This window comes from Puma concolor, chromosome B2 (assembly GCF_028749965.1).
Source record: "Puma concolor isolate L17-30 chromosome B2, mPumCon1.1.hap2, whole genome shotgun sequence".
In the NCBI taxonomy this organism is placed as follows: domain Eukaryota; kingdom Metazoa; phylum Chordata; class Mammalia; order Carnivora; family Felidae; genus Puma; species Puma concolor.
The window spans coordinates 25,828,320-25,855,145 of NC_141671.1; the positions used below are offsets into that span (position 1 = coordinate 25,828,320).

Sequence of the window (26,826 nt, forward strand, 5' to 3'; positions counted from 1 at the left end):
CATGGACAGCCTTGGGTCCTGGCCACTTCTCTGGCCCCTCTCTGGGCAGCTCAAAGAGCTGTCAGCCTGCAGAGGGCTTCTATGGTGCTCCTACTGCAGAGCAGCCCGTGGCAGTAAAGAATACTGAGCAGTGATGAACCTTCCAACAGGAAGGGTAACAGGCTGCCGGTAATGTCAGAGGGCCCGAGACAGCAGGTAACCACTTCAGGAAGCCAAAGGCCAAAGGCACAGGTTGTGACCAGAAGTGGAGACAGCAGCTTGGAGCCCATCTTCTTTTTGGATCATATTGTACCCTTGCCCTTGCCTGTTTATTGATTGTACCTACATTAAGTACATTAAATACTGAATGCAGACCTGTACAAACTGGTCATGAACATGGTGCCTTTATCAGCCCCTAATGGTGCCCAAGATCACCTGCAGACAAAATGTCCTTCCCTACAATCCAAATACTAACAGCGGAGGAACAGGAAGAGTGAGATCTTAGCAACTCCACAAAGAACCAGGACAGCTTCTTATGAGTCACCAGTATGATGAGGCTGCCCAGAAGCTGATGTGGTCCGAGCTGCATTCATAGCTCATAGTCAAGAACAATCGAACTAGTTCTGAACTCAAAATCCTGTTTCATGGGGCTGCGGGGAGGGAGTCCAGGAAGAAACTTGAAATGTTTAGCCAGTGAGGCAATACCTTAGGAGTATGAAAACTGCGGGTATCTGAAAAGTGTGGAGAAGATACACATCTTTAGCTGACGAACCAAACCTGAACCAATGGCTAAATGGTATGTATCAATAGATAGGAAGGAACTTTCTAAGGAACTTTGTAGCAGACACTGTTGGTACCAGGCCATGTTCCTGTGACCTTCATTCTTCCCAGAACCCCTACTGCATGTCCTGCCCACAATGCCCCTTTGGAAGGAGGACTGTTAAAGGACAGACTAGAGGCAAAATAGGCCAGCTTTCCTGGCTCTTGGTGTGACAATTCTGGTCCCTTACAGATCCCCCACTGTGGAGCCCTGTGCCCACCCCAGTAACCTGCTTGCAAATGCAGCTTGGGGACTTCCCTTTCCTGGTTTGGTTCCTCACTACCCTCTTGCTGCTTCCTGGAACCACCTCCCTAGTAAACTTCACTCCCTAGTAAACCTTGTCTCAGGTTGGCTTGTGGGGGACTGACCTAAGACACTCACCAAAGAGGAGATCCTGTCGTTTTTTATTGCTGTGGGATAGGTTACCACACAGTGGCTTAAAGCATCATAATCATCTTATAGTTTCTGGGGGCAAGAGTCATGGGTCTCTGCTCATGTCCTCAACTGACCATCCTGAGCAGCTCCATCTAGAGCCCATGACCCTCTTCCATGGCCTTGGGTGATTGGCAAAAGTCAGTTCCTCGCACTCATAGGTCTGAGGTTCCTGTTTGCTTGCTGGCTGTTGATCAGAGGCCATTCTCTGATCCTAGAAGCTGCCTGATGTTGCCTGCCACCTGGACATCTCCACGTGGTAGCAGCTCCTTCAAGGCCAGCAGGAGAGTGTCTCTACTGCTTCAAAATTCTGATGTCTTCTTCTACTACCAGCTGGAAAAAATTCTTTGCTTTAAAGGAGTTCATGTGATTAGAGGAGGCCCACCCACATAATCTCCCTATTTTAAGGTCAGCTGACTGGAATCTTAATTATATGTGCAAAATCCCTTCACAGTAGTACCTAGATTAGTGTTTGAGTAACTGGGAAAAGGTCGTGTACACCCCAGGGCCAGGTGGCTCTCAGATCTGTGTTAGAATTCTGCCCTCTCCAAATGGACAGTTTGGGGAATGGAAAGCACATGGTCTTTGAAACGTCTGGTTCTGACATTTGAATCTATGTTCACAGAGTACATGATGTTTCTACTTACTAGTTGTATGGCCTTGGGCAAGTATTCATTCTCTCTGAGCCTTAGCTTCTTTTTCCAGAAAGTGATCTTAACAGTATGTACTTCAGAGGGTTATTGCAAGGATTAAATGAAATGACATATGTATAGTACTTGTCACACAATAGTGCAACAGTTGGTGCTGCAGTGAGCATCCTACTAAGGCAGGTAGGTGTTCAAGGACAGGCTATATGACTTCTTTCTAGGAATTCTGCAAAGAGGGGGCAGAGACCAAGATAGATTTATTTTGGAATTTCTTTTAATTTTAGAAAATATGATTTTCAGATCCCCTTTGGCCACAGAAGTCTATGGATCAATGTGAATGTTCTTGGAAAAGCTAATATACTTATCAAAATAAGACCTTAATTGACTGATATTAAATGTTTTTTTGGTACAGATTTTCATAAAGGGATAGAGCTTGTGTGCTCAAATTTCAGGAAGAGTAGCAAGAGGTGATAAAAAGAATTAAAAGGGAAATTTAACCACCCTTACAATTTTACTTAGGACTGGTCCCAATTCAGTAAGTTAAATTTGCAACTACAGGTGGCTATAGTGGAAATTGCTAGCTTAGGCTGGGCTCTGAGTAGCAACATAAGATTTTTTGAGGCAGCCCTGCAGGGTTGAGGGCCCATTCTAACTTTCCTTCTACATGTACTTCCTGTTTTCCTTGTCTTGCTTTTCCATCACTTCCTTTCAACTCCAAATTAAGATTGGACAGCAGGTTCTGGTCCCAGCATCTCATCAGACTTGACAGTTCATTTATTGACTCAGCTCCTAATCTTGCTGGGCCTTTTCCCTCTCTTACTATTCCTGTACTCAGTGTATAGTGGGCTCTCCCCACTATGGAAAGCCTCAGCCTGTGCACTATGTTCAGCTTCATTTCTCCAATCTCAGTATTGGCATCTCAACAGGATCCAAATGCCTCATTCATTGCAAAACTATCCAATCTTAAAAGTCATCTGTGAATCAACATAGTATTCCCTGAGTTAACAGAAATTTGACTCTGAAACACCCAGTACATAGTTATGTCTGGTTGCACATTGCTCCTCTATCCTAAAACTCACCCAAAGGCCTAACCCTCCCCTAGTCCCCCAACACACACAGAGCAACAAAGCTGTGCTTGGCCAGTGCACCCCCTGCTGGCCAGTGAGGGGAAATGACTGGTCCAAGACATCTCCTCCCCTTTCATTTTCACCTAGTTGTGCACACAATGTGCCCCTCCTTTTCCTCTTTCAACATTCTCAGCTCTTGTTAAATCCCTCTCAGAGGATGCCTTTCCCAACATATTTGTCCCCATACCTCCTTCTTTCTTCTGGTTATCAAAAGAATCTAATTATTTCATGTTTACACTAATTGCAATATTTTTATGTTATGATATAAAAGTTAAGTTACATTTGACTAATTGACTGCTATGTTTGGTAGGTATGCAATTAAACATTTATGAATATTACTATTGTAGTATTCTTTTTATATTTTGGAGTTTTCCTCCCCACCCCATCTCAAACATTTTCTTAGGTCTTGAAAACTAGTAAGTGCTATACTTATTGTGGTAAACTTGTAAAATGGGCAAAATTGGCTTTACTGGTAATATTAAAAGAGTGGAAATAACAAATATTCCTCATAATTAATAAATAGTTTTGGTAATTAAGATACCAAAACTATTGGTAGCATGTTACACAAGCATCAGACTATGAGTGTTCAACAAAATTTGGTATAGTTAAATAATAAATTTAACAACTTTCATCTACCACATATTTGAAATGCTGCCTATTACTATTTTTGTACTACATGACAATTAGGCATAAAGAATAACTGATTACAGGACTATACAGTGGCGAAGACAGTATAGTCCTGTAGCATGACAATAAATGGTATTGGGAAAATTGGTCAGCTACATGCAAAAGAATGAAACTGGACCATTTTCTTTCATACACAAAAATAAATTCAAAATGGATTAAAGACCTAAATGTGAGACCTGAAACCATAGAATTCCTAGAAGAGAGCACAGGCAGTAATTTCTCTGACATCAGCTGTAGCAACGTTTTTCTAGAACTGTCTCCTAAAGCAAGGGAAACAAAAGCAAAAATAAATTATTGGGACTTCATCAAAATGAAAAGCTTCTACACAGTGAAGGAAATCATCAACTAAAAGACAACCTACTCAATGGCAGAAGATATTTGCAAATTATATATCTGATAAGGGGTTAATACCCACAATATATTAAGAACTTACACAACTCAACACCAAAAAAAAAAAAAAAAAAAACCACAAACAAACAATCCAATTAAAATATGGACAGAGGACTTGAATAGACATTTTCCTAAAGAAGACATACAAATGGACAACAGGTACATGAAAAGATGAGCATCACTCATCATCAGGGAAATGCGAATCAAAACCACAATGAGATATCACCTTATACCTGTCAGAATGGCTAAAATCAACAAGATAAGAAATAATAAATGTTTGCAAATATGTGGAGAAAAAGGAACCCTTGTGCATTGTTGGTGGGAATGTAAATTGGTACAGCCACTGTGGAAAACAGTATGAAGGATACTCAAAAAATTAAAAATAGAAATACTGTATGATTCAATAATTCCACTACCAGGTATTTACTCAAAGAAAATGAAAATACTGATTCTAAAAGATATATGCACCCCTATGTTTATTGCAGTATTATTTACTATAGCCAAGATATGGAAGTAACCCCGTGTCCATCCATAGGTGAATGAATAAGGAAGGTGTGGTACACACACACACATACATAGACACACACACACACACACGAATATTATGCAGCCATAAAAAGGATGAGTTCATGTAATTTGTGACAATATGGATGGACCTAGACGGTATTGTGCTAAGTGAAATAAGTCAGACTAAAAAGACAAATACCACATGATTTCACTCATATGGAGAATCTAAAAGACAAATAAATGAAAAACGGAATCAGACCTATAAATACAGAGAACAAACTGATGGTTGTCAGAGGGTAGATGGGGAGTGGGACACACAGGCTTCCAGTAAAAATAAAACAAAACAAAACTGATTACAAAAAAGTAGTAGTATTTCTACTCAGTCATAGCAAGTATTTCTGGGAATTAGTTGGGAAATCATGATGAGAGACAGTTTAGAGTTTTCTCTGAAGACTCCTGGCTGTACGATGGAGGAGGCCCCGCGCGACTATACTATTCTGTAACTTAAATGCGCTAGGTCCAATAAAGCTTTTAAAAAATGTACCTCAATATTGTAATTAAAAACAAAAGGCACTTTGTATTTTGAGTGCATTCTCCCCCTAGGTGTTTTCTGAGTGGTGGCGGTTGCTTGCACAGACCATTCTTTAGAAGTGTTTTATTTTATATATAAATATTTTATTTATTTATCTCTTTGAGAGAGAGTGGGGGAGGGGCAGAGAAAGGGAGAGAGAGAATCCCAAGCAGGCTCCATGCCCAGCACAGAGCCCTGTGTGGGATTCGATCTCATGACCCTGGGATCATACCCTGAGCCAAAATCAAGAGTCAGACGCTCAACCGACTGAACCACCCAAAGACCCCCAAAGACCATTCTTGAGACAGCTGTACAGCCCATGGTGGTGGGCAGAGAGGGGGGTGATTCCTACATTATGGGCTAAAACACTGAGAGTTTGCGTTGAGGCACTGAGAAGGCCTGGAACACCTTCCAGGATGGCAAAGCCCGGCCAGAGCTGCAGCCACTGGGCCAAGGACGCCAGGGCAACAGCTCCTGGCACTCCCCGCCTATGAGCTCTGGAAGCCTCTCCCTAGCACGCTTTCAGCAGAAGGTAGAATTATTAGGCTCTGCACAACTTAATGGCTTTCTCACCACAGGGAGGAAAATGCTGATGTCAACCTTTCCGTAATCACCATTTGCCTTGATGGTGAAACAGAACACAACTTGAGCCCTGGAGCTTCCAGGAAAATGACCAGCACCTTTTGTGCACCCGGCTTGGCCCCATGGGAGTCAGCATGGCTGGCCTCGCCCAGATTCTTTGCAACTCAGATTTTGGTGTGAAAAAAAGTCTGTATACAGAAAACAGGTGGCGAGGGAGCCAGAAAGTTGGAAATGATGAGAATAGGTTCTCTTGTGTTCCACGCCTCCTCTAGGAGCTGGTAGTGTCCTGTGGGGGTGCTCAGGCTCAGAGCTTCCTGCACGGTGTGGTAACACCCGTTGACCTGTAGGCCCTTGGGGTTTGGGAGGGGAAACAGCATTCAAATGGTGCCTCAGCTCACTGCTTGCCCAGTTCTTCTGTGTGCTTATTTCTGCAATAGTACTTTTCCTTGCTGTAATTCATCTCAGGGACTAATGGTCAAGATGATAACATGAAGGTGTGTACACAATATTATGAGGTACAAAAGAAGGAGCATCACAGAAAAAGTGACATTGGAGGTGAGCCCTGATTTATGGACAGGAGCTCCCTGGAAGGAAGGAAAGAGGGAAGGAAGGAAATAATACCAATTATAATAGCTAATATTTATATAACACTTACTATGGGGCAGGTGGTATTCTAATTGCTTTCACATATTAATTCATTTGGTCCTTGTAGCAACTCTAAGAAGTAGGTGCTATTATGATTACCACTTTACTGATGAAGCAATTGAAGCACAGAGAGGTTAAGTAACTTTCTCTCAGTCACACAGCTAATGAGTGTTAGAGTAAGGATTTGCACCCACTCCATCCAGGGCCTGTGCTCTTAATTCCATCCAGGCAATGTGGGAGTGGGCTGAATGGGGGAAATTCATTCCAGTCATGTGAACAGCCCTGGGTGTGTGAAGCAGAGTTTGGAGAATCTGGTATGTTCCAGATGCTCTAGATTATGGGGAAAATGGTAACAGTTGGGAGAAGGTTACATATGTTTGAGAATTTGTAAGACTGTGATTTAGGTCGTGGCATAAAAAAATATAGTATTTCTTCATTTCTAATGTCCAAGGTGAACGTAACTGAAATGATGTTAAAAAAGAACAAACAGAAACACCCAAATGACCAGGAAAAGGAAGAAGAAAAGCACATACAGAGAAGGGTAGAAAGACACTCAATGTTCTTTAGTATTTTCTAAAATTTCTAATTTTGTAGTCAGAAAGTATGAATATGTAAAATAAGTTTTCTTACCATAATAAAATATATATGTGTATATAATGTATGTGTATATTATACACACACACACACACACACACACACATACATACACACACACATATTTGTTGTTTTCTATTTTGAAAGGTCCAGATTGACAATTCTAGTAAAAGTAACACATACTGGGAATGAAACATTCTAGAAGGGGCTAAAAAACATTGCCATATATTTACTCCAAATTATTATTATCTGGTGCAAACATTTATAAACTATAACGTGGTGGAAATGACATTTTCAAAGTAAGTTAAATTGGGGCTCAGACTATTTATACTTTTAGCAGTCTTTTAATTTTTTATTTTTATTTATTTTATTTATTTTTATTTTACTAATTTTAAAAAATTTATTTAGGGGCGCCTGGGTGGCGCAGTCGGTTAAGCGTCCGGCTTCAGCCAGGTCACGATCTCGCCGTCCGTGAGTTCGAGCCCCGCGTCAGGCTCTGGGCTGATGGCTCAGAGCCTGGAGCCTGTTTCTGATTCTGTGTCTCCCTCTCTCTCTGCCCCTCCCCCGTTCATGCTCTGTTTCTCTCTGTCCCAAAAATAAATAAACGTTGAAAAAAAAAATTTATTTATTTTGAGAGAGAGAGTGACCAGGGGAGGGACGAGAGAGAGGGAGAGAGAGAGAATCCCAAGCAGGCTCCATGCTATCAGAGCAGTGCCTGACATGGGGCTCGAACTCACAAACCGTGAGATCATAACCTGAGAGGAAACCAAGAGTCAGACGCTTAACCGACTGAGACACCCAGGTGCCCCTATTTATTTTTATTTTAGAGAGAGAGAGCACGAGCAGAGGAGAGGGGCAGGGGGAGAGAAAGAATCTTAAGTGGGCTCCACACTAGGTGCGGAGCTGGACCCCACAACCCTGGGATCATGTCCTGAGCTAAAATCAAGAGTAGGATAATCAACTGACACCTAGGTGGTCTTTATAAAGAGGAGGCACTTTAGGTGCTTTAAGTAAATTTCCTCCATCTTCATAAAGAAATGCTTTTATTCAAAAGCGTGAAGATGTGTGCTCACAGCACACATATAGCAGGCAAGGCTATTTTAGACGAGTTTCACAGGAAACAGAAGTGGAAGTGCTTTGTCCCCTGGACCTCCTCTGAGGACACAAACAAATACACTGTGAGACTGTTCCAGAATAATTCATACAACTTTACTGCTGGAATGGCTCTTGGGTTTTCATTATTCTACTGATGCTCAAAATTTCAGAATCCCAATTAAATCTCTCTCAACCAGATCACATGTGTCGCGTTAGAGATGGCATCCACTGAGAGCAATGTTCATCATCATCCCACATCTCCAGGGTGCTTTCACAAGACTCCTCTCATGGAAGGCAGGAAATAAGAACAGCCCAGCAGAGCGAAACGTGAGATCCTGAGTCCCTCTGTAAAATGCAGGCCCGGCCCAGCCTTCTACTGGGAATTCACTCCTTTCCTTTCCAGTCTGAATTTTGTCATCATCACCCCAAAGTGCCTTCAGGGAAGGGATGGCTCAAACACTCGACAGTGACATCAAGTCCAAAGCAGGAAATGACAGGTGGCAGGAGGATGTTGGCTCTCCTCCCCCACCACCCTGCCCAACAGCCAGAAGATCTGCTCCTTTTTATACAGGAGCGTAGGGGAGAAAACCACCTTTCCCCAAAGCTTGCCAAAAGCCTGTTCCAGGGAAGGGGCGGATCAGTGGGCCTCGTTTCCCCTGTTATCATCTGCATGGGTGCTGTGCAGCATAGCTTTGCTGTGTGACAATGTGGTGGTGCTGGCGACGCCCACATGGAGGAGAGTTGGAGCTCACAGCCATCGGATGAGTCACCTGAGGCTGGGCAGGCATTATTTAAAAATCTGCCTGTGTGCTTCTTTGATTATATTCCAACAGACAACAGGGGCGGGGACTGGGGGAGGAGTGAGCAGAGGAGAAAGCAGGCTGGATGCAGACTGGGTGGCGGGAGGAGGGAGCCTCGGCCAAGGACATTTGTTGCCAGTAATCCACGGGCAGTCCTCATGTGCCTGGGCCTGCTGTAATCAATGTTGTCATTTATTTATTGACTGCATGTTCACTAAATGTCCAGCTCACATTGTGTCTCACATACACAACATAACAAAAACAGATTTCCATGTTTCGGATATGGTAACAGAGGCTCAGAGAAGGTAGGTGATGTGCTTAAGGACCCAACCAAAACAAAGCAGAGGGGGCACCATCCGTGAGGGTGATCTAGCCCTCCACAGGTAGGGAAAAGCACCCCTGTCAGGGTCCCATGTCCCCAGTAAGGTCCCTATCATGTCACATCTTCTGCTATTTGGCCCCAAGTCCCCATCTTGAAGGCAACAACAAGGCCAGAGGCAATTATCTCCAGAAAATCTTTGTGGTACTGTGCTATTGGTGAAGTTACCTGGGGCAGGGCCATTCTCTGGAGGGGACCAAGCTTGGCTGGTCATGAAGAGTCCAAGATGTCCTAGTTGGAGGCAGACATGGGGAGAAGGTAGCAGGCCAGGCCTTAGGAACCTGGGAACAGTATCAGTGGGATGGACTGTGTACTGGGGGCCCATCTGCAAGGGGAGGGAGGGGAGGAGAGAGCCTAGGAAACCCATCCCTTTCTGAGACAGGGCATCAGGCACCTGACTGGTTCTGAGAGGACCCCAAAGGACTGGCTTCTTAAAGCAGGTGTGATGAAGCCATGGCACTGCCCGCCTCTGATACATGCCCACTATTAACATGGCAAGCAGGCTTCCTACTTATAACGACAGCATCAGCTTGGTTTTATGGGGGGCAGTTTTGCTCCATAAACTTGACTTGCTTTCATATAGAGCTTCTCATTTCCTACTCACAAAGCTGGCTGCAGGGCACCTATAATTATCATCATTTTATAGTTGGAGAAACTGGCCCCAGAGAGGAAAAGGAGTATGTGCAGGGAAACAAAAACAGTCCCCAGGTCCCTGCTCACCTAGCCCAATGTTCAGGATCATCTTTGAGAATAATTAAGATTGGGTGTTACGTCAACCTGACCAAGCCTTTAAAACTCACCTGGGCTTTGTCTTTGTAGAAGGATCTAGATGTCCTCACTTACTAGCTTTGTAGCTAGTCAGCTCTTTGAGCCTCCTTCTCCGAGCTGCGAAATTGGGAGAGTCATTACATTTACTCTAGAACAGGGCTGTTCAATAGAAATACCACATGAGTCACAAAGGTAACAAATTTTTCCAGTAGTCACTACTAGTGCAGCAGTCATTTAAAAAGGTAAAGAAAAATGAGTGAAATTAATTTTAAAAATAGATCCACAATATTATTTTGATATGTAATCAATATACAAAAGTAGTAATGGAATATTTTACAGCCGTTTAACGTGCCCAGTCCACGAAATCCAGTGAATACTTACACTTAAAGCACATCTCAATTTAGACTACCTACATTTCAAGTGTTTAGTAGTCACACGTGGCTGGTGGCCTTTGAACCAGACTGGGCAGCTCTATAAGGCTGCGGTGAGCTCCAGGTGACATACTGAATGCAAGGCACACATACCTGGGCTGATGTGTGGCTAGAATATCCTCTCTGACACACACTCTCGCACGCAGAATTTTCCACATTTAAGTGGTTTTTATGAAGAAGACCCAAAGCAGACTGAGACAAATCCAGCACCCTCCCAAACCAACCACCTTCCTCACAAGTAGAAGGAAAATGCCACCCTGCCATCCTTGGTTTCCTTGAACACAGTTCCCATCTGCTCTCACCGAGAAACCCCTCACTCTTCCCCACCCTGCGCCCCCTCCCCTCGTTTAGACTAGCTGCGAATTCCCACCCTAAATAGAAAAAGAATGCGGCCGGGACTCGGGGACCCTGCCTAGAGAGGCAGGCAGGAAAGCTTAGCGAACAGACCTAGAGCCCACTATCACTCCTAGTCTCCCTGCTCCAAAGGGTACTCGCTGCCTCTCGCCCTTCCGAGGAGGCGAGGACCCCTTTTGGAGGCAGCCCCTCCCCCTGGTTCCGCGACCCAGGTTTCCAGCCCCTCTCGGGTATCCAGAGTGGAAAGGTGGGTGTGGATGCAGTTTACTGAAGGACCCAGTTCAAGGGTGGGGCAGCGTCCGTGGATCGAGCCGACCGCGGCTGGCTGGGCCCGATGCCTCGACACCGCCCTTGGCCGCCGGACGAAGGTGCCGGGCGCCCTCCCTGCAGTCAGCAGTCAGGCCGGAGCGCCCCCGCACCTCGCACCGCGCCCCAGCTCCCCCTCGCGGTGCCGCAGTCCCCGCGGCGCCGCCCCCAGCCCCGCCCTCCATTACGTCATCGCAGGCCAGACCGGGGAGGGGACCAGTCCCCCCATATAAAAGGCTGGGCTGGGGGGCGGCGACTGGTCTCTGCTGCGGAGTCCGCCGGTCGCGCCGTGCACAGCTCCGAGGGCCAGCGCCTCCACCCTCTCCGCAGCCGGCACCATGCGCGAGATCGTGCACATCCAGGCGGGCCAGTGCGGCAACCAGATCGGCGCCAAGGTGGGCGCACCGCCCGGCAGGGGCTGGGCAGGGGGCGGCAGGCCCCGAGGGTGCGGACCCGGGTCAGGGGCGGCGGGACCCCAGGGTGCAGGGAAGGGGCCGGGGGGAGGCGGCGGTAGCCCGCCGGCCCGGTGGCGCATTCTCGGCGCGGCCGCCGGGCGGGGCCCAGGAAGCCACACAACCTGCCACGATGCGCGCGGCGACGCAGTTGTGTGTGCCTTTAATCAAGGCCTTTTGAAATTTCCTCGGACACGGCCCTTCTGCCAGACGTAGTCGACATTACCCTGGATGTATTACTCTCTGAAATTTGGGTAGGGGCAGAGGTCTTATTAATCCAGTGGCCTCATGTGGAATTCAATTTGTTTATTTTCCTTTATAGTTTGAATGAAAAAAATGCAATGTCATTGGGGTGACAAGCTAGAGAGACTTCTTGTCGGGTTACAAAGACGAGGATGTTAGATAATTTCCCTAATATGAGCACCATCTGGACGTGATGATACATAATGTCAGAGTCTGACTTCCTGTCTGGAAGGCGGCAGGTGACCGTCCTGGGGCTGGGACTTCCCACCGCAGTGGGCGAGGCAGGAGCCAGCGTGGTGCAAGGGTGTGGGCGGGCGCCTGGACAAGGACGTGGTCTCTTTCAGAACCGCCATATTGCCCACCCCAACCTCCCCGCCCCCTTTCCTGCTGCAAATTCACAATGGAGCCTGTGCCCTCAGCGTGCCCTGCTCTGGCCACTGTCCCCAGTCGGGCTCCCAGATTCCTCCTGCCTGCCCTTCCCCAACCATCCCCTGCGGGGGGGCAGGGGCGACAGGCCACAGGATGTCAGTGGTAGAAAACTGTGCTGCCTGGAGGGCTGGGTGGGGTTTGCGCCAGGAGACATTGATCCCTGGAGGCAGTCTCTCAGGGCGGGGTCCAAGTGGTCCTTGGCCCTGGGTGGCAGGACCCGTCCATCAGCTGGGATGCTGTGACATTCAGCCCTGCCTGGGGGTGATGGCCTCCCCAGCATCCATAGCTTTCCCTAGAAGGGGATCTGCTGGGCTCACCCTCCTGGTTCAGTGCCCTTCCCAGCTTTGCAGTCTGTCGCCATAATATGGCCGATGCTCTGCAGATTTCCAAGCCCCTCTGCAGCAGCTGCTGGAGGAACAGGGGCTTGGGCCTATAGGACTCCTCCACTGTCTGACCACAATGGCCACTGTTCCAAGGACATGACAGGGAGAAAAGGGCCATCCTTCTTGATATTTAGGATGCTAGGCCATCATGTGTTGTTTTTTTTTCTCCCCAGTTTTGGGAGGTCATCAGTGATGAGCATGGGATCGACCCCACTGGCAGTTACCATGGAGACAGTGACTTGCAGCTGGAGAGAATCAATGTGTACTACAACGAAGCTGCTGGTGATTATTACAGTGTTTTTTGTTTGGTTTTGTTTTCTTGCCCAGTCAACCTTGCTTTGCATACCGTGGCAGACGGAATGTGCTAGGAACGTACAAATGCCAAAGACATGCTTCTTGCATTCATTTTTAATGTCAACTGGCAAAAATACACTTTATAGTTCCTTACGACTCCTGCATGTTTGCCATGACTAAGCATGCCATCATCTCTTTTAAAGCAGAAAAGCACCTCTGCTCACTTTTGCCTCAGATGCTAGAATTTTCTCTAATGATTCTGCCGTGAAAGGCACATAGAGCACAGTCTTGCCTGTGATTCCCTTGCCCACTGCAGGTCTAAGTGTGGCTCTGTTCCCCACAGGTAACAAATACGTACCTCGGGCCATCCTGGTGGATCTGGAGCCAGGCACCATGGACTCGGTCAGGTCTGGACCATTTGGCCAGATCTTCAGGCCAGACAACTTCGTGTTCGGTATGTAGTCCTGATCCATGGCAAATGGCTCAGTGAGTCTCCTTTCTCAACACTGTGGAAATCATCGTTCTTGGTGCTGAATGCTAAGGTGGAGATTGTGTGTCCATGGACAGCCTTGGGTCCTGGCCACTTCTCTGGCCCCTCTCTGGGCAGCTCAAAGAGCTGTCAGCCTGCAGAGGGCTTCTATGGTGCTCCTACTGCAGAGCAGCCCGTGGCAGTAAAGAATACTGAGCAGTGATGAACCTTCCAACAGGAAGGGTAACAGGCTGCCGGTAATGTCAGAGGGCCCGAGACAGCAGGTAACCACTTCAGGAAGCCAAAGGCCAAAGGCACAGGTTGTGACCAGAAGTGGAGACAGCGGCTTGGAGCCCATCTTCTTTTTGGATCATATTGTACCCTTGCCCTTGCCTGTTTATTAAACCTATTCACAGAAGCTTCCTGTTCCTGATTTTAAAACCAGTTGGGTTTTGTTAAACCGTCTTCTTGATCAGTTAATAACTCCATATGAATAAACTTGCTTATGATCTCCAGTGTTTTTGAAGATCATGGATGTATAGAAAATTTTCTGTAAGAAAGCATATCTAAAAGAGAAGAATCTGCAATTCCAAGATTAGTCTATAGTCAAAATGAAAGAATTCAGATTTCCTTATGTTTTAGTGTCTAATATTCTCCTTTCCCTCTGGCAGGCCAGAGCGGTGCTGGAAACAACTGGGCAAAGGGCCACTACACAGAGGGAGCCGAGCTGGTCGACTCGGTCCTGGACGTGGTGAGGAAGGAATCAGAAAGCTGTGACTGTCTGCAGGGCTTCCAGCTGACCCACTCGCTGGGGGGCGGCACAGGGTCTGGAATGGGCACCCTGCTCATCAGCAAGATCCGGGAGGAGTACCCCGACCGCATCATGAACACCTTCAGCGTCATGCCCTCGCCCAAGGTGTCAGACACGGTGGTCGAGCCCTACAACGCCACCCTGTCGGTGCACCAGCTGGTGGAGAACACAGATGAAACCTACTCCATTGACAACGAGGCTCTGTACGACATCTGCTTCCGTACCCTGAAACTGACCACCCCCACGTACGGCGACCTCAACCACCTGGTGTCGGCGACCATGAGCGGGGTGACCACCTGCCTGCGCTTCCCGGGCCAGCTGAACGCCGACCTGCGCAAGCTGGCCGTGAACATGGTGCCCTTCCCGCGCCTGCACTTCTTCATGCCCGGCTTCGCGCCGCTCACCAGCCGGGGCAGCCAGCAGTACCGCGCGCTGACGGTGCCCGAGCTGACCCAGCAGATGTTCGACTCCAAGAACATGATGGCCGCGTGCGACCCGCGCCACGGCCGCTACCTGACCGTGGCTGCCATCTTCCGCGGCCGCATGTCCATGAAGGAGGTGGACGAGCAGATGCTCAACGTGCAGAACAAGAACAGCAGCTACTTCGTCGAGTGGATCCCCAACAACGTGAAGACGGCCGTGTGCGACATCCCGCCGCGCGGCCTCAAGATGTCGGCCACCTTCATCGGCAACAGCACGGCCATCCAGGAGCTGTTCAAGCGCATCTCGGAGCAGTTCACGGCCATGTTCCGGCGCAAGGCCTTCCTGCACTGGTACACGGGCGAGGGCATGGATGAGATGGAGTTCACCGAGGCCGAGAGCAACATGAACGACCTGGTGTCCGAGTACCAGCAGTACCAGGACGCCACGGCCGACGAGCAGGGCGAGTTCGAGGAGGAGGAGGGCGAGGACGAGGCTTAAGGACTTCTCAAATACATCGTGCATCTTTAGTGAACTTCTGTTGTCCTCAATCAAGCATGGTCTTTCTATTTGTATACTATGGTGCTCAGTTTTGCCTCTGTCAGAAATTCACACTGTTGATGTAATAATGTGGAACTCCTAAAATTACAGTATTGTCTAAGATATCTATACTAATAAAAAAGCATGTGTCTAAAACTGTGTGGTCTCTTTTTTCATTTCAGGTAATTTTTATTCCACTAAATGCTTTTTTTGGTTTTTAACTCACTACATCTTATCTTTTTTTTTTCTTTTTTAATATTTATTTGAGAGAAAGCGTGCGCACAAGTGGTGGAGGGGCAGAGGGAGAGGGAGAGAGGATTCCAAGCAGGCTCTGCACTGTTAGGGCAGAACTGGACACCAGGCTCAACATCCAGAACAGTGAGCTCATGACTGAGCCACCCGGGTGCCCTTCCAGTAAATGCTTCTGGGTTTAGTCATCTTAACAAAATTGGATTTTTGTTAAGTATTTTTAAGTTAATGGCTTCTCTGCTCTTTTAATAAAGACAGATATAAAGACATATTTTTCATTTTCACTGACCCCAAGTATTAAAGTAAATGAATCCAGTAAACATGTCCAGGAGTGAATCGAGATTTAAGGACAAAGCAAACCTTCCTCCCTTACTTGCTGTAGTTCCAGCAACCCTTGTGAAAATGTAGTATGGAGGGTCGTGTTTCTCTACTTTGAACAATGTGATAAACACAAGTAAAAAGACCAGCGAAAACTTGTACCTCTCAGATAAAAAGTACAGCATAAATTCAAGATTCAATGTACCCTGAAATAACAGTGATAAATACTCCAAATGCTTCACCTAAGATACAAGAGAAAGTAAATCACAACCAGAATTTATTTTAACTAATGGTAGAATTCACAACTTAATGTTTAAAAAATCAGATCTAATTTTTGTAGCCTTTATAGCTACAAGACTTTAAGTTTGTTTGTGTTTATTCATTTATTTAGAGGGAGTATGAGGGGAGGAGGGGCAGAGAGAAAGTATCCCAAGCAGGCTCTGAGCTGTCAGCACAGAGCAGGATGCAGGGCTCGAACTCATGAACCACAAGATCGTGACCTGAGCTGAAATCCAGAAGCAGACACTTAATCCACTGAACCACCCAGATGCCCCTAGAAGACGTTTTAATAGGTCATTATTTGTGTATGTCTGAGAGTACTTTGCAGGGAGTAGAAAGCATGGGAGGCAGGTGAGGTGTGACGGGTGTGTTTCACAGGTGGCAACAGGCTGAAGCCCCACACTAAGGAATGCCCAGCTCCCAGCAGTGGGCATTCTTATTGTAAGAAGTCTTCTGCTAACTTATTGAATTCATTTGCAAAACGTAGATGCAGGTTGTGTTTGCCTTCTGGCATCAAATGCAACCTAAAAAAAAAAAAAAAAGCACTTATGATTAATGGCACACAATTTAATCAAACTCTTACCCTTTCTAACATTTCATGAAAATCTGAAGTGGAAAACCGCCCCTTCTTTTCGTGACTACTATTGGGGAGAAAACATAAGATACGTAATACAAACTTTCCCCGAATATAGACTTAAGGGTGAAAGCTTCTTGGGCGTTGACTTAACAGAGCACACACATGGCAACTGTTGGAACTGTATCCTGTAACAAAGAGTTTGACTTTAAATCTGATGAGAGTGGGGGATGTGATTTGGTCATTACCTAGGGAGAAAAAAAAATCCATTTTAATAAGGTTGACTTTAAGAAAGAAGGTTGAGGAGATGATAAAAATACGAAATGTCCAGACTCCACTGGATTGGAACAGGTGAGCTTCTTGGGGTTTCCTACAGTGAAAGCCCAAATCAGAAATCACAGCCCCCACCAGCCTGTTGTTTAAGGCTCAAAATCACTCAGTCATTTTTGGAGGATTGACTAAGTCTGGATATAAGCCACCAGACAAAGGGCAAGTTAAGTGTTCCTTAGGATTGTTGAGGGCAGCTGGAGGCGGCATCAGCAACGCTTTGTTCTGCAGCTGTCACAACATGTCTTGTGGCAAACCTCACTGTGCTCATGAGACTTCTTTCAATAAGCTTTTGGTCAAAAGTGGCTGGTTGCAATTTCTTTAATAAAAGCAGTCTTCTCTGAATTCTGCATTTATTGGCTATAAAAGCGCAGCAATAATAAAAATTTTAAACAAAGCTTTTAGGATATAAGCACAAGTTCAAGCTATTTTATATACAGTAACAATAGGGACATTAAAAGGGTCATACTGGGGCAAATTGCCTAATTCTCTGACCTTTCAGCAACTGGGGTTTGAGAGCTCTAAGAACTTCAGTGAGCACTAAGGAGGATTTGCAGGGAAAAGGAGCTGGGGAATAGAGCTGTCTTTGGACAATGTTGGACCCCCTGCAACTCCACCACACTGGGTGTGAGGTAGGTGTATGTAGATACACATGATAATCTACTTGAAAAAGGATATATTGTTGGCATCTTTCTGAGGCCATGGGGAAAGCTAATAATGCCATTAATAGCCAGGACACTCCAAATTCAATTTTAATGTGGTTCAGGAAATAAAGGATAAGCTGCACCAACCCCAAAGACAGGACCCCAGTTGTGCTACACAAGGAACAAGGGCTTGCAGGGATGCTCAGGGTCTCCATTTTTAGAAGGCAGAAAATAACAAACTGCAAGGATATTGAAAGGTCATAGAAGGACATGTCTAGGCTAAACTGAATATATACTAACTGAACTCTGAAGCAGAGGAACCCCGACCTGCCAAAGCTGGACGTTTTCCTTCGTGGGTAGTCAAGCTGGTTATCACACGCTCTACCCTGTTGCTACAATTTTCTCAGGATTCCCAAGGAAGAAGAGACACCTACTGTGAATCTCTTCTGGTTTTTAGCCTGTGCTCCTGCACTATTCATGTGGTAATCTCTATAGGTCTCAGGTAAAGAAAAACTAGGTCCCCTTCATTAAAAATAGTGGAGGCCTGTTTTGAGGCATCTACATTCAGAACTGCACTGGACTGTGGATAGGTGGGTGGATGGATGGGGTTATGAAGAAAATCACTCTTCTCCTTGATACATTTGGGAGGTCATTTCAAGGTCCTTAGTATATCCTTGGCCTTTAGGTCTGACACAGGATTCACTACACTTAACACTTACCAAGTGTACCTCTTTGGGAACAGTCACCTGGACAGGCATAAATATGTAGATGTCAAGGCAATGTAGCAGTGTACTGCTGAGGGAGCTTCTCACCCAAATAACAAAAGGAACTAATCCCATGCTCTGTGTTTTCAAACAACCACATTTTCCAGGAAAACCAGTAGCAAGTCCCCCACAATCAAACACATGGCTCAGCTGGAAATGAAGGGGCCTCCTGCTTGCTGGGGCCGGCTCCTGCCTGCATTTGGCTCCTTTAGAAAAAGAGATGTGACTCTAGATCTTCTCAGCAACAGAAGTGTGTCTAATCCCACAGTGTAAATTCAGTGGTGGTTTTACCTCTGTTTGAGAACACTCCTTCCAGGATGCTCTTCACAGATGAGGTGACGAAGGAGAAACACGCTGGCCCCACTATATTACCTCTCCTTCCTCAGTCTAACCTTCTACAGCTTTCAAGTTAAGCTCGGAGAGCTACAGACAGGAACAGGCAATAAGTAATGCACTATAGTTTTTTCCTTCACTTTGGATATGATAAACCTCTACATCATATATGAACCCATAAAGTTGTTAGTTAAGTCTGAGCATTTCTGTTTTAACCAAAAACCAAAGTAGTCGCTCTTTGTACCTGGAGCTCTTCCCCTATGAAAACTGGACAGCAATGTGACTCACAGGGAGGCCTTCTCTCTTTCAGGCATTCCTCCCCAGGCCATCCAAACCTGGCTGCCAACAACATCCCCTTTCAATTCTTTATTCTCTGCTTGCTATCTATCGATCTATCTATCCATCTATTTATTATGTTCTTTATTTTGAGAGAGACAGCGTGAGCACGGGGGGGGGGGGGGGGGGGGGGGCACAGGGAGAGAAGAACAAAGGATCCGAAGCAGGCTCTGTGCTGACAGCAGTGAACCTGATGCAGGTCTCCAACTCACAAACTATGAGATCATGACCTGAGCCGAAGTCGGAGGCTCAACCGACTGAGCCACCCAGGCGCCCTCTCTGTTCCTTTTAGAGAGCCCATCTAAGAAAAGGGTGATAATGGATGGGCCATAATTCCCTTCAAACTGGTAAAGCAGGGGTGTAGAGCATGGCCTCCCAGCCTGCATCTTCCCCAGCAGGCTCTCTCCTCTCAGCCAGAGGGCAGCCAGGCCCAAGTAGATGTTTGGGAAAGGCGGAAGTAGAGATCTTGCTGCGAAGTTTCTTCTCTCAAATGCAACCTTGTCTCAAGCATTAGAAAGAAACAAAACTTCCTCAGAGGCTATTTTTCTAGTAATGCCACAGCTAGGAACAGACCCCTCTGGGCTATCGGGGTCTACCAGATGGATGCTTGTAACTCGTGTGTGGAGACACAAGCCTTGCCAAACCTGGGGGATTACAAGGGCCAAGTAGGGGCCTTCTGACTGGACTGAGAGCTTTCTTTGGGTCACAGCTGCATGTTATTGGAGGTGATACCACAGGGTTAAAGGCATGGGCAGTATGGGGTCAGGACATGTCCAGTCTAATCAACATGGGATCTATACTAGCAAGTTACTTCATCTCCTGAAACCACAATTCCTCATCTGGAAAAGGGGGATGAGTAACAGCATCTACCCCCATAGGATTATTCTGATGACAAAATGCATATGAGGCTCATAGTACGGGATCTCTGGGCACACAGTGACCAATAAATGTTTGCTATTGTTTTCTTATTCTTATTGAATTGTACTTTACAATGTGCAAAAGTCCTTACAAAGGTTCTAATTATGTATGGCATATTAATGAAATGCTCTGACTTGGGAGCATAATCTATTTACATTTGGCTAACACAATCCACTCCAGTTGGAGAGATTTTACAACATGTCACGGTAAGTCTTGTCTAGAAAGGATGAGACCCCACTCTCACTACAATGCAAAGGATTCAGCTTTGTAAGGATGAGCCTAATCCTGTTTGGAGTTAATCTTGTAACCTGACCCTAAGTGGGATCTTGAGCTGATTGCTTTCCCTTCAACCACAGCAGCAAACAGTTAGAGATGAGGCACTAGAGGGAGCACCTGCAGGAGGAAGGGATGGGGAGAGCTAGAGAGAAAGTCATCCGGGGCAGTTAGAGGGGAGGGCACATCTCCCCTCCCCTGTCACATATTTGGGGTTGGCCTAGAAGTGGAAGCCAAGGCAGCCATCCCTGCTTACTGTCCACCTACTCCCAGTAACCTGGCTCACTTTACCACAGAGCTAAAAACAAACCTTTGTCCTCAGCATGAATCTCTGTCACCTAGGTCAATTCATCTCACCCCCGCTCATGTGCATCTCCTCCTGGCCTGCACTGGAGGTCTGGGGCCATCTGACCTCTGATGGCCAGACTTGAAGAGCCCAGGAAGCTACAGAGAGAAGTCCCTTCCTCTCTTCTTCCCTTCCATGAGTCAGAGGACAGAACCTGGCCCACTGCCTAGACAACCTAATCACGTGTACCCTCACTGCCAGCCTGCTGGCACATCCTCCAGTGAACCTACCACAGGCCAAGACCTCTGTGGAGAATGCCTGTACCTTTGCCCTCCCCACTGTGATGGTTGGTTTTATGTGTAAACTTGACTGAGCCATGGATGCCCTGATATTTGATCAAACATTGTTCCGGGTGTTTCCGTGAGGGTGTTTTTGGATGAGATTAACATTTAAATCATTAGAATTCAGTGAAGTAGATTGTCCTCCCTGATATAGGTGGGCCACATCCAATCAGTTGAAGGTCTGAATAGAAGAAAAAGGCTGCCCCCCCCCCCCCCCCCCAGATAAGAGGAAATGCTTCCTGCCTGACTGCCTTCAAACTGAGACATCAACTTTTTCTTGCTTTTGGACTCAAACTGAAACACTGACTCTTTCTGGTTCTCAGGCCTTCGGTCACACTGGAACCACACCATTGGCTCTCTCAGGTCTCCAGTTTGCTAGATGTTCCAGCTTGCCCACTGAAGATCTTGGACTTCTCAGCTTCCATAATTTCACGAGCCAATTCCTATTCCATATAGTAAATCAACCTGTGTGTGTGTTATTTTCTTTTAAAATTTTTAAAAATGTTTTTATTTATTTTTGAGAGAGAGAGAGAGACAGAGCATGATCAGGGGAGGGGCAGAGAGAGAGAGGGGGAGACACAGAACCCGAAGCAGGCTCCTGGCTCTGAGCTGTCAGCACAGAGCCTGACACGGGGCCCGAACTCATGGACTGTGAGATCATGAGCTGAGCTGAAGTCAGACACCCAACCAACTGAACCACCCAGGAGCCCCTGTGTGTGTGTGTTATGTGTATCCTATTGGTTCTGTTTCTCTGGAGAACGCTAATACACCCACACACCTGTACTGACAATGGTGCTGAAAATTGGGTCGAGGGCAGCTTGCCACTGACCTACTCACAAGCCACACCCCAGCTGTCTCCTCGGGCCCCTGATCACCTGAACCCACAGCAGCATTCCACCCACAGAAGTGGCAGCTACTGCATACTGAGCTCCTATTAAATCTTAAATGTACAAACAAATGACAGGTATCATCACCATCTTACACACAGGGAAACAGAGGTATAGAAACAGATGCACACTGCTGAAGGGCACACACTTAGTGACAGAGCCAGCACTCAGACCTGGGTCCATCTCCTTCCCTGCCAGGGCATGTAACCACTGCTATGAAGGGTTCCAGGACTCCAACACACCAGTTCTGCTTTCCAGGAAAGACTCCATTTTCCACCTCTCCCCTTTCGTTGACATTGAACCCCAGCTCTTTGCACACTTTACCCATCATTCTTTCCCACCTGACCTGGCTCTCTGGCCCTGGTCTCAGAACATGCAGTTGGGACTCTGCACCACACTTTCTGGGACTGAGTCACCAGTCAATGGCCCTTGTGTGCCTCTCATGTTCTCTTTCTTTCAAAGTGTACTAAGCACTTTAAAATGCACTAGACCACATTCTGGGACTGGTGCTGACATGCTCAGCAGGAGGAATATTAAATTTACATGCTAACAGCGGTTAAAAAGGACCAGGTGATCCCAAAAAGATAAGTAATTGGAGGAGGATACATCTGAGTTGCTACCTGAGGGATGAGCACACTTGGCCAGGCCACAGAAGGGGCTGAGGGCTGGAAGGGGATTCCAGGCAAGGTACTGGTCATCTGCAGCTGGGTCTGAAACCCAGACCCTCGTCTCCGCTGGTCCTCTCATTCCCAAGATCGGAGCACCTCCACAGAAACATAGGATTATGCCCTGAACTGCATCCTCTACGAATCCATATGCTGAAGTCCTAACCCCCACGACCTCAAAGTGTGACTTATTTGGATAGAAGATCTTTAAAGAGGCGATTAATGAGATCATATGAGTGGGCCCCAATCCAATGTGACTGGTATCCTTATAAGAGGAGATGAAGGCACATACACAGAGGGAAGACCACGTAAGGATACAGGAAGAAGAACTATCCATAAGCCAAGGAAAGAAACATAAGAAGAAATCAACCCTGCTGATACCCTGATCTCAGATTTCCAGCCTCCAGAACTCTGACGGAATAGATTTCTACTGTTTACACCGCCCAGTGTGATACTTGTTACAGCGGCCCCAGCTGACCAGTATACACTGTAAGCACACATGTAGCTTACTCAGCTGTGTAGTCACATCCTCTTCTGAGCTGGCTCAGCCCCACTGCCTCCTGGGGCCCATCCACTGCAACCCCAAAGGGTTCTGATGGACGCCAACCTCTGCTCAACACAAATCCTCCGAAAGCGAGCCAGGGCTGACCTTAGGGTGATGCCCAAGAAGAAGCAAGCTAGCCAGGGAGGTGGTGAGCCACATCAGGGCTTTTCAGTCTAGGAGGGAGGGCTGGATGAGCAGGGAATGCACAGGGGCTGAGGCAGAACAAGAAGAATCAAAGGGACAGGTCTGCTCCCCATCGCTGCTATTATCAGAATAGCTCTTATTTATGTTTTGTATCTTGGACTCCTGCACCAGAGTTTATTAGGAGGAACGGTTCAGCTAAAAACAAATTTTAAAACCACTGAACCCGAATGATCTTTAAGGCCTTTTCGCTTCCAAGAGAGTCTACCATTGTTCCTCACATACACATACACAAAAAGAGAGACAAATTGACATAGGAAGCAGGCCTGCTGAACAACCCTGCCCTTCCTTTAGCCTCCTTTTTTTTTTTTTAAAATGTTTATTTATGTTTGAGAGAGAGAGAGAAAGAGAGCAGGGTTGGGGGGGAAGCAGAGAGAGAGAGGGGGACAGAGGATCTGAAGCAGGCTCTTTGCTGACAGCAGAGAGCCCAATGCGGAGCTCGAACTCACAAACTGTGAGATCATTACCTGAGCTGAAGTCAGACCCTTAACCTACTGAGCCACCCAGCACCCCCCATTTGGCCTCCTTCTGAGAGAAAGGCATTTGTTTCATATGTAATACCTGTTGATATAATCTCTGAAGGGATAGACTGTATCCTTAAATTTAATTATAAATGTACCTAGCAAGATAATGAAATATTAAGTTCACTGGGAACCTGCCACTCTAACCTGCTTCCCTGTTGTCAAATGGCTGAACCTCAAAGGATTCTGGTGCTCAAAGAACCCATTTTCCTTTTGTGGGGTCCAAAATAAACCACCTGTGTTCCAGGTGGGTTCATATTCATGTCCAACATAAAGGGGTCTTTTAGCAGACGAAGGTAAGAGGTATAAAATGCAAACTAGTTGAAGACAATCATTGCCAATAACACTTCACCTTCAACTCACTTGTTCCAAAGAATACTGCTCTAAAAAAATGATCTTTCACAAAATAGTCCACTGAAATAATTAACATCTGAACGGGAAGGGAAAAATTTTTTCCCATATTGATGTATTCTGTTGCTAGGAGATGGGTTTAGAACAGAATTCCTAAATTAAACTTTCTTGCAGACTGACTTTTATTGAACCTGGTTTTCTGAGGGAACACGCTGCATTTACCATGAGCGTCAGTGTGCAAAACCTGTCATTTCTGAAGCTAGAAGATAATTAACCAGGTCAGCAAGTATATAATCCAGGCATCTTACCATCATATTAAAATAAGAGTATGTTTATGAGAGGCAGCTGTGCTGTGGGGGAAAAGTGCTATATTAGGAGGGGAAAAAAAAATCTAGGATTTGTCATTTACTAGCTATGCAACCTTAGAAGATTGCTTAACATCTCTTAGCCTTGATTTTTCTCATCTGTAAATAGGGACAATATTTTTTCATAAGTTTGTTATGAAGAGTTATTAGATATTGTATGTAAAATGCCCTTTAAAATATATAATGCTATATGGATATAAAAATTATAGTTTTATAATAATTATATGTTATTGTAGAATAAGAAGCATGTCCCCTACATTTAAATATTCTTTAAGAAATCTGCTGAAATGTATCATGGAATAATATGATTAAGAAGCAGTGGGTGGCTGTTGCACCTGGGTGGCTCAGCCATCTGAGCGTCTGACTTCGGCTCAGGTCATGGTCTTGCAGTTTGTGAGTTCAAGCCCCACATTGGGCTCTCTGCTGTCAGGGCAGAGCCCACTTCAGATCCTATGTTCCCCTCCCTCTGCCCCTACCCCACGTTCACTCTTTCAAAAATAAATAAACATTAAAAAAAAAAAAAAGAAGTAGTGGATGGCTTACACCACACACAAAGATAAATTCAAAATGGATTAAGGACCTAAATGTGAGGCCTAAAACTATAAAATCCTAGCAGAAAACACAGGCAGTAATTTCTCTGACATGGACATAGCAACTTCTTACTAATATGTCTCCTGAGGCAAGGGAACAAAAGCAAAAATAAACTATTGGGACTACATCTAGATAAAAAGCTTCTGCACAGGGGCACCTGGGTGGCTCAGTTGGTTGGGCGACTGATTTCGGCTCAGGTCATGATCTCACAGTTCGTGAGTTCCAGCCCCACGTCGGGCTCTGTGCTGACAGCTCAGGACCTGGAACCTACTTCGTATTCTGTGTCTCCCCCTCTCTCTACCTCTCCCCTGCTCACACTCTGTGTCTCTCTGCCTCTCAATAATAATAAATGTTAAAAAAAAAAATTAAAAAGCTTCTGCACAGCAAAGGAAATGATCAACAAAACAAAAAGACAATCTACTGAATGAGAGAAGACATTTGCAAGTGATATATCTGATAAAGGGTTAGTATCCAAAATATGTAAAGAACTTATAAACTCAGCATCCAAAAAACAAATAATCCAATTAAAAAATAAGGCAGAAGACATGAACAGACATTTCTCCAAAGAAGATATCCAGATGGCCAACAGACATGCAAAGATGCATCACTCACCATCAGGGAAATGCAAATCAAAAAATTACAGGGAGATATCACTTCACACCTGTCAGAATGGCTAAAATCAATAACTCAAGAAACAACAGGTGTTGGCGAGGATGTAGAGAAAGGGGAGTTCTCTTGTTCTGTTGGTGGAAATGCAAACTGATACAGCTACTCTGGAAAACAGTATGGAGTTTCCTCAAAAAGTTAAAAATGGAACTACCCCACCCTAGTAATCACACTACTGAGTATTTATCCCAAAGAATACAAAAACACTCATTCAAAGAGATACATGCATTATATGTTTATAGTAGCATTATTTACAGTAGCCAAATTATAGAAGCAACCCACGAGTCCATCGACTGGTGAACGGATAAAGAAGAGGTGGTATATACACACAATGGAGTATTGTTCAGTTGTAAAAAGAACAAAATCTTGTCATTTGCAAGATGGATCTAGAGAGTATAATGCCAAGTGAAATAAGCCAGTCAGAGAAAAACAAATACCATATGGTTTCAGTCATATGTGATGTTTAAGAAACGAGTAGTGGAAAAAGAGAGACAGAGAGACAAATCAAGAAACAGACTCTTAAGTACAGAGAACAGACTGATGGTTCCCAGAGGGGAGGTGGGTAGGGAATGGGTGAAATAGGTGAACGGGGTTAAGAGTACACTTGTCATGGGGCGCCTGGGTGGCGCAGTCAGTCAAGCGTCCGACTTCAGCCAGGTCACGATCTCGCGGTCCGTGAGTTCGAGCCCCGCGTCGGGCTCTGGGCTGATGGCTTGGAGCCTGGAGCCTGTTTCCGATTCTGTGTCTCCCTCTCTCTCTGCCCCTCCCCCGTTCATGCTGTGTCTCTCTCTGTCCCAAAAATAAATAAAAATGTTAAGAGTACACTTGTCATAATGAGCACTGAGTAATGTGTAGAATTGTTGAATCACAATATTGTACACCTGTAACTAATATTTAGCACTGTTAAATCAGTACATCTGAAACTAATATTTAACTATCCTGGAAATCAAAAAAAATTAATAATTAAAAAAAGAAGTTGTAGAACTGTTTCTGAGTCTGCTTTCCCTGATGGGCTGTTGCGTGCACACAGGGCAGGGGCCAGCAAGGACCATGCCAAGCAGTGCTGGTCCACAGTAGACATCAGAAACCAGCTCATGGATGGGGAGCCTGGGTGGCTCAGTTGGTTGGGTGTCTGACTTCAGTTCAGGTCATGATCTCCCCATTCCTGAGTTCGAGCCCCGTGTTCAGCTCTGTGCTGACAGCTCAGAGCCTGAAGCCTGTTCAGATTCTGTGTCTCC

The 26,826-nt window shown here is 45.9% G+C and overlaps 2 protein-coding genes and 1 long non-coding RNA gene across 6 annotated transcripts in view; 1 reads left to right on the forward strand and 2 right to left on the reverse strand.

Annotated features, from left to right (window-relative positions):
* Nucleotides 1-7,762: 7,762 nt before the first annotated feature.
* On the reverse strand, nucleotides 7,763-11,343 carry LOC147580806 (uncharacterized). Its single transcript, XR_015251118.1, has 2 exons — nucleotides 9,424-11,343; nucleotides 7,763-9,049 (listed from the first exon to the last, which is right to left on the reverse strand). It is a non-coding gene; the product is annotated as an uncharacterized LOC147580806 (long non-coding RNA).
* A 7-nt stretch (nucleotides 11,344-11,350) lies between these two features.
* Nucleotides 11,351-15,311, forward strand: TUBB2A (tubulin beta 2A class IIa). Its single transcript, XM_086706409.1, has 4 exons — nucleotides 11,351-11,509; nucleotides 12,795-12,903; nucleotides 13,259-13,369; nucleotides 14,056-15,311. The coding sequence occupies exons 1-4, from the start codon at nucleotides 11,453-11,455 to the stop codon at nucleotides 15,114-15,116; spliced, it is 1,338 nt and encodes a 445-aa protein (XP_086562535.1). The 5' UTR covers nucleotides 11,351-11,452; the 3' UTR covers nucleotides 15,117-15,311.
* Nucleotides 15,312-15,982: 671 nt separating this feature from the next.
* BPHL (biphenyl hydrolase like) overlaps nucleotides 15,983-26,826 on the reverse strand; it is a 38,774-nt gene continuing 27,930 nt past the window's right edge. For all 4 annotated transcript variants that reach the window (XM_086706412.1, XM_086706410.1, XM_086706411.1 and 1 more), the window contains exon 7: nucleotides 15,983-16,525. In XM_086706412.1, the coding sequence (XP_086562538.1) occupies nucleotides 16,472-16,525 (54 nt within the window). In that variant the 3' untranslated portion in view covers nucleotides 15,983-16,471. The remainder of the gene's footprint in view (nucleotides 16,526-26,826) is intronic.

Coding starts and splice junctions, on each gene's coding strand:
- TUBB2A (XM_086706409.1), top strand. CDS start 11,453: ATGCGCGAGATCGTGCACATCCAGGCGGGCCAGTGCGGCAACCAGATC. Junction 11,510..12,794: donor GCAACCAGATCGGCGCCAAG/GTGGGCGCACCG, acceptor TTTTCTCCCCAG/TTTTGGGAGGTCATCAGTGA. Junction 13,370..14,055: donor GCCAGACAACTTCGTGTTCG/GTATGTAGTCCT, acceptor TCCCTCTGGCAG/GCCAGAGCGGTGCTGGAAAC.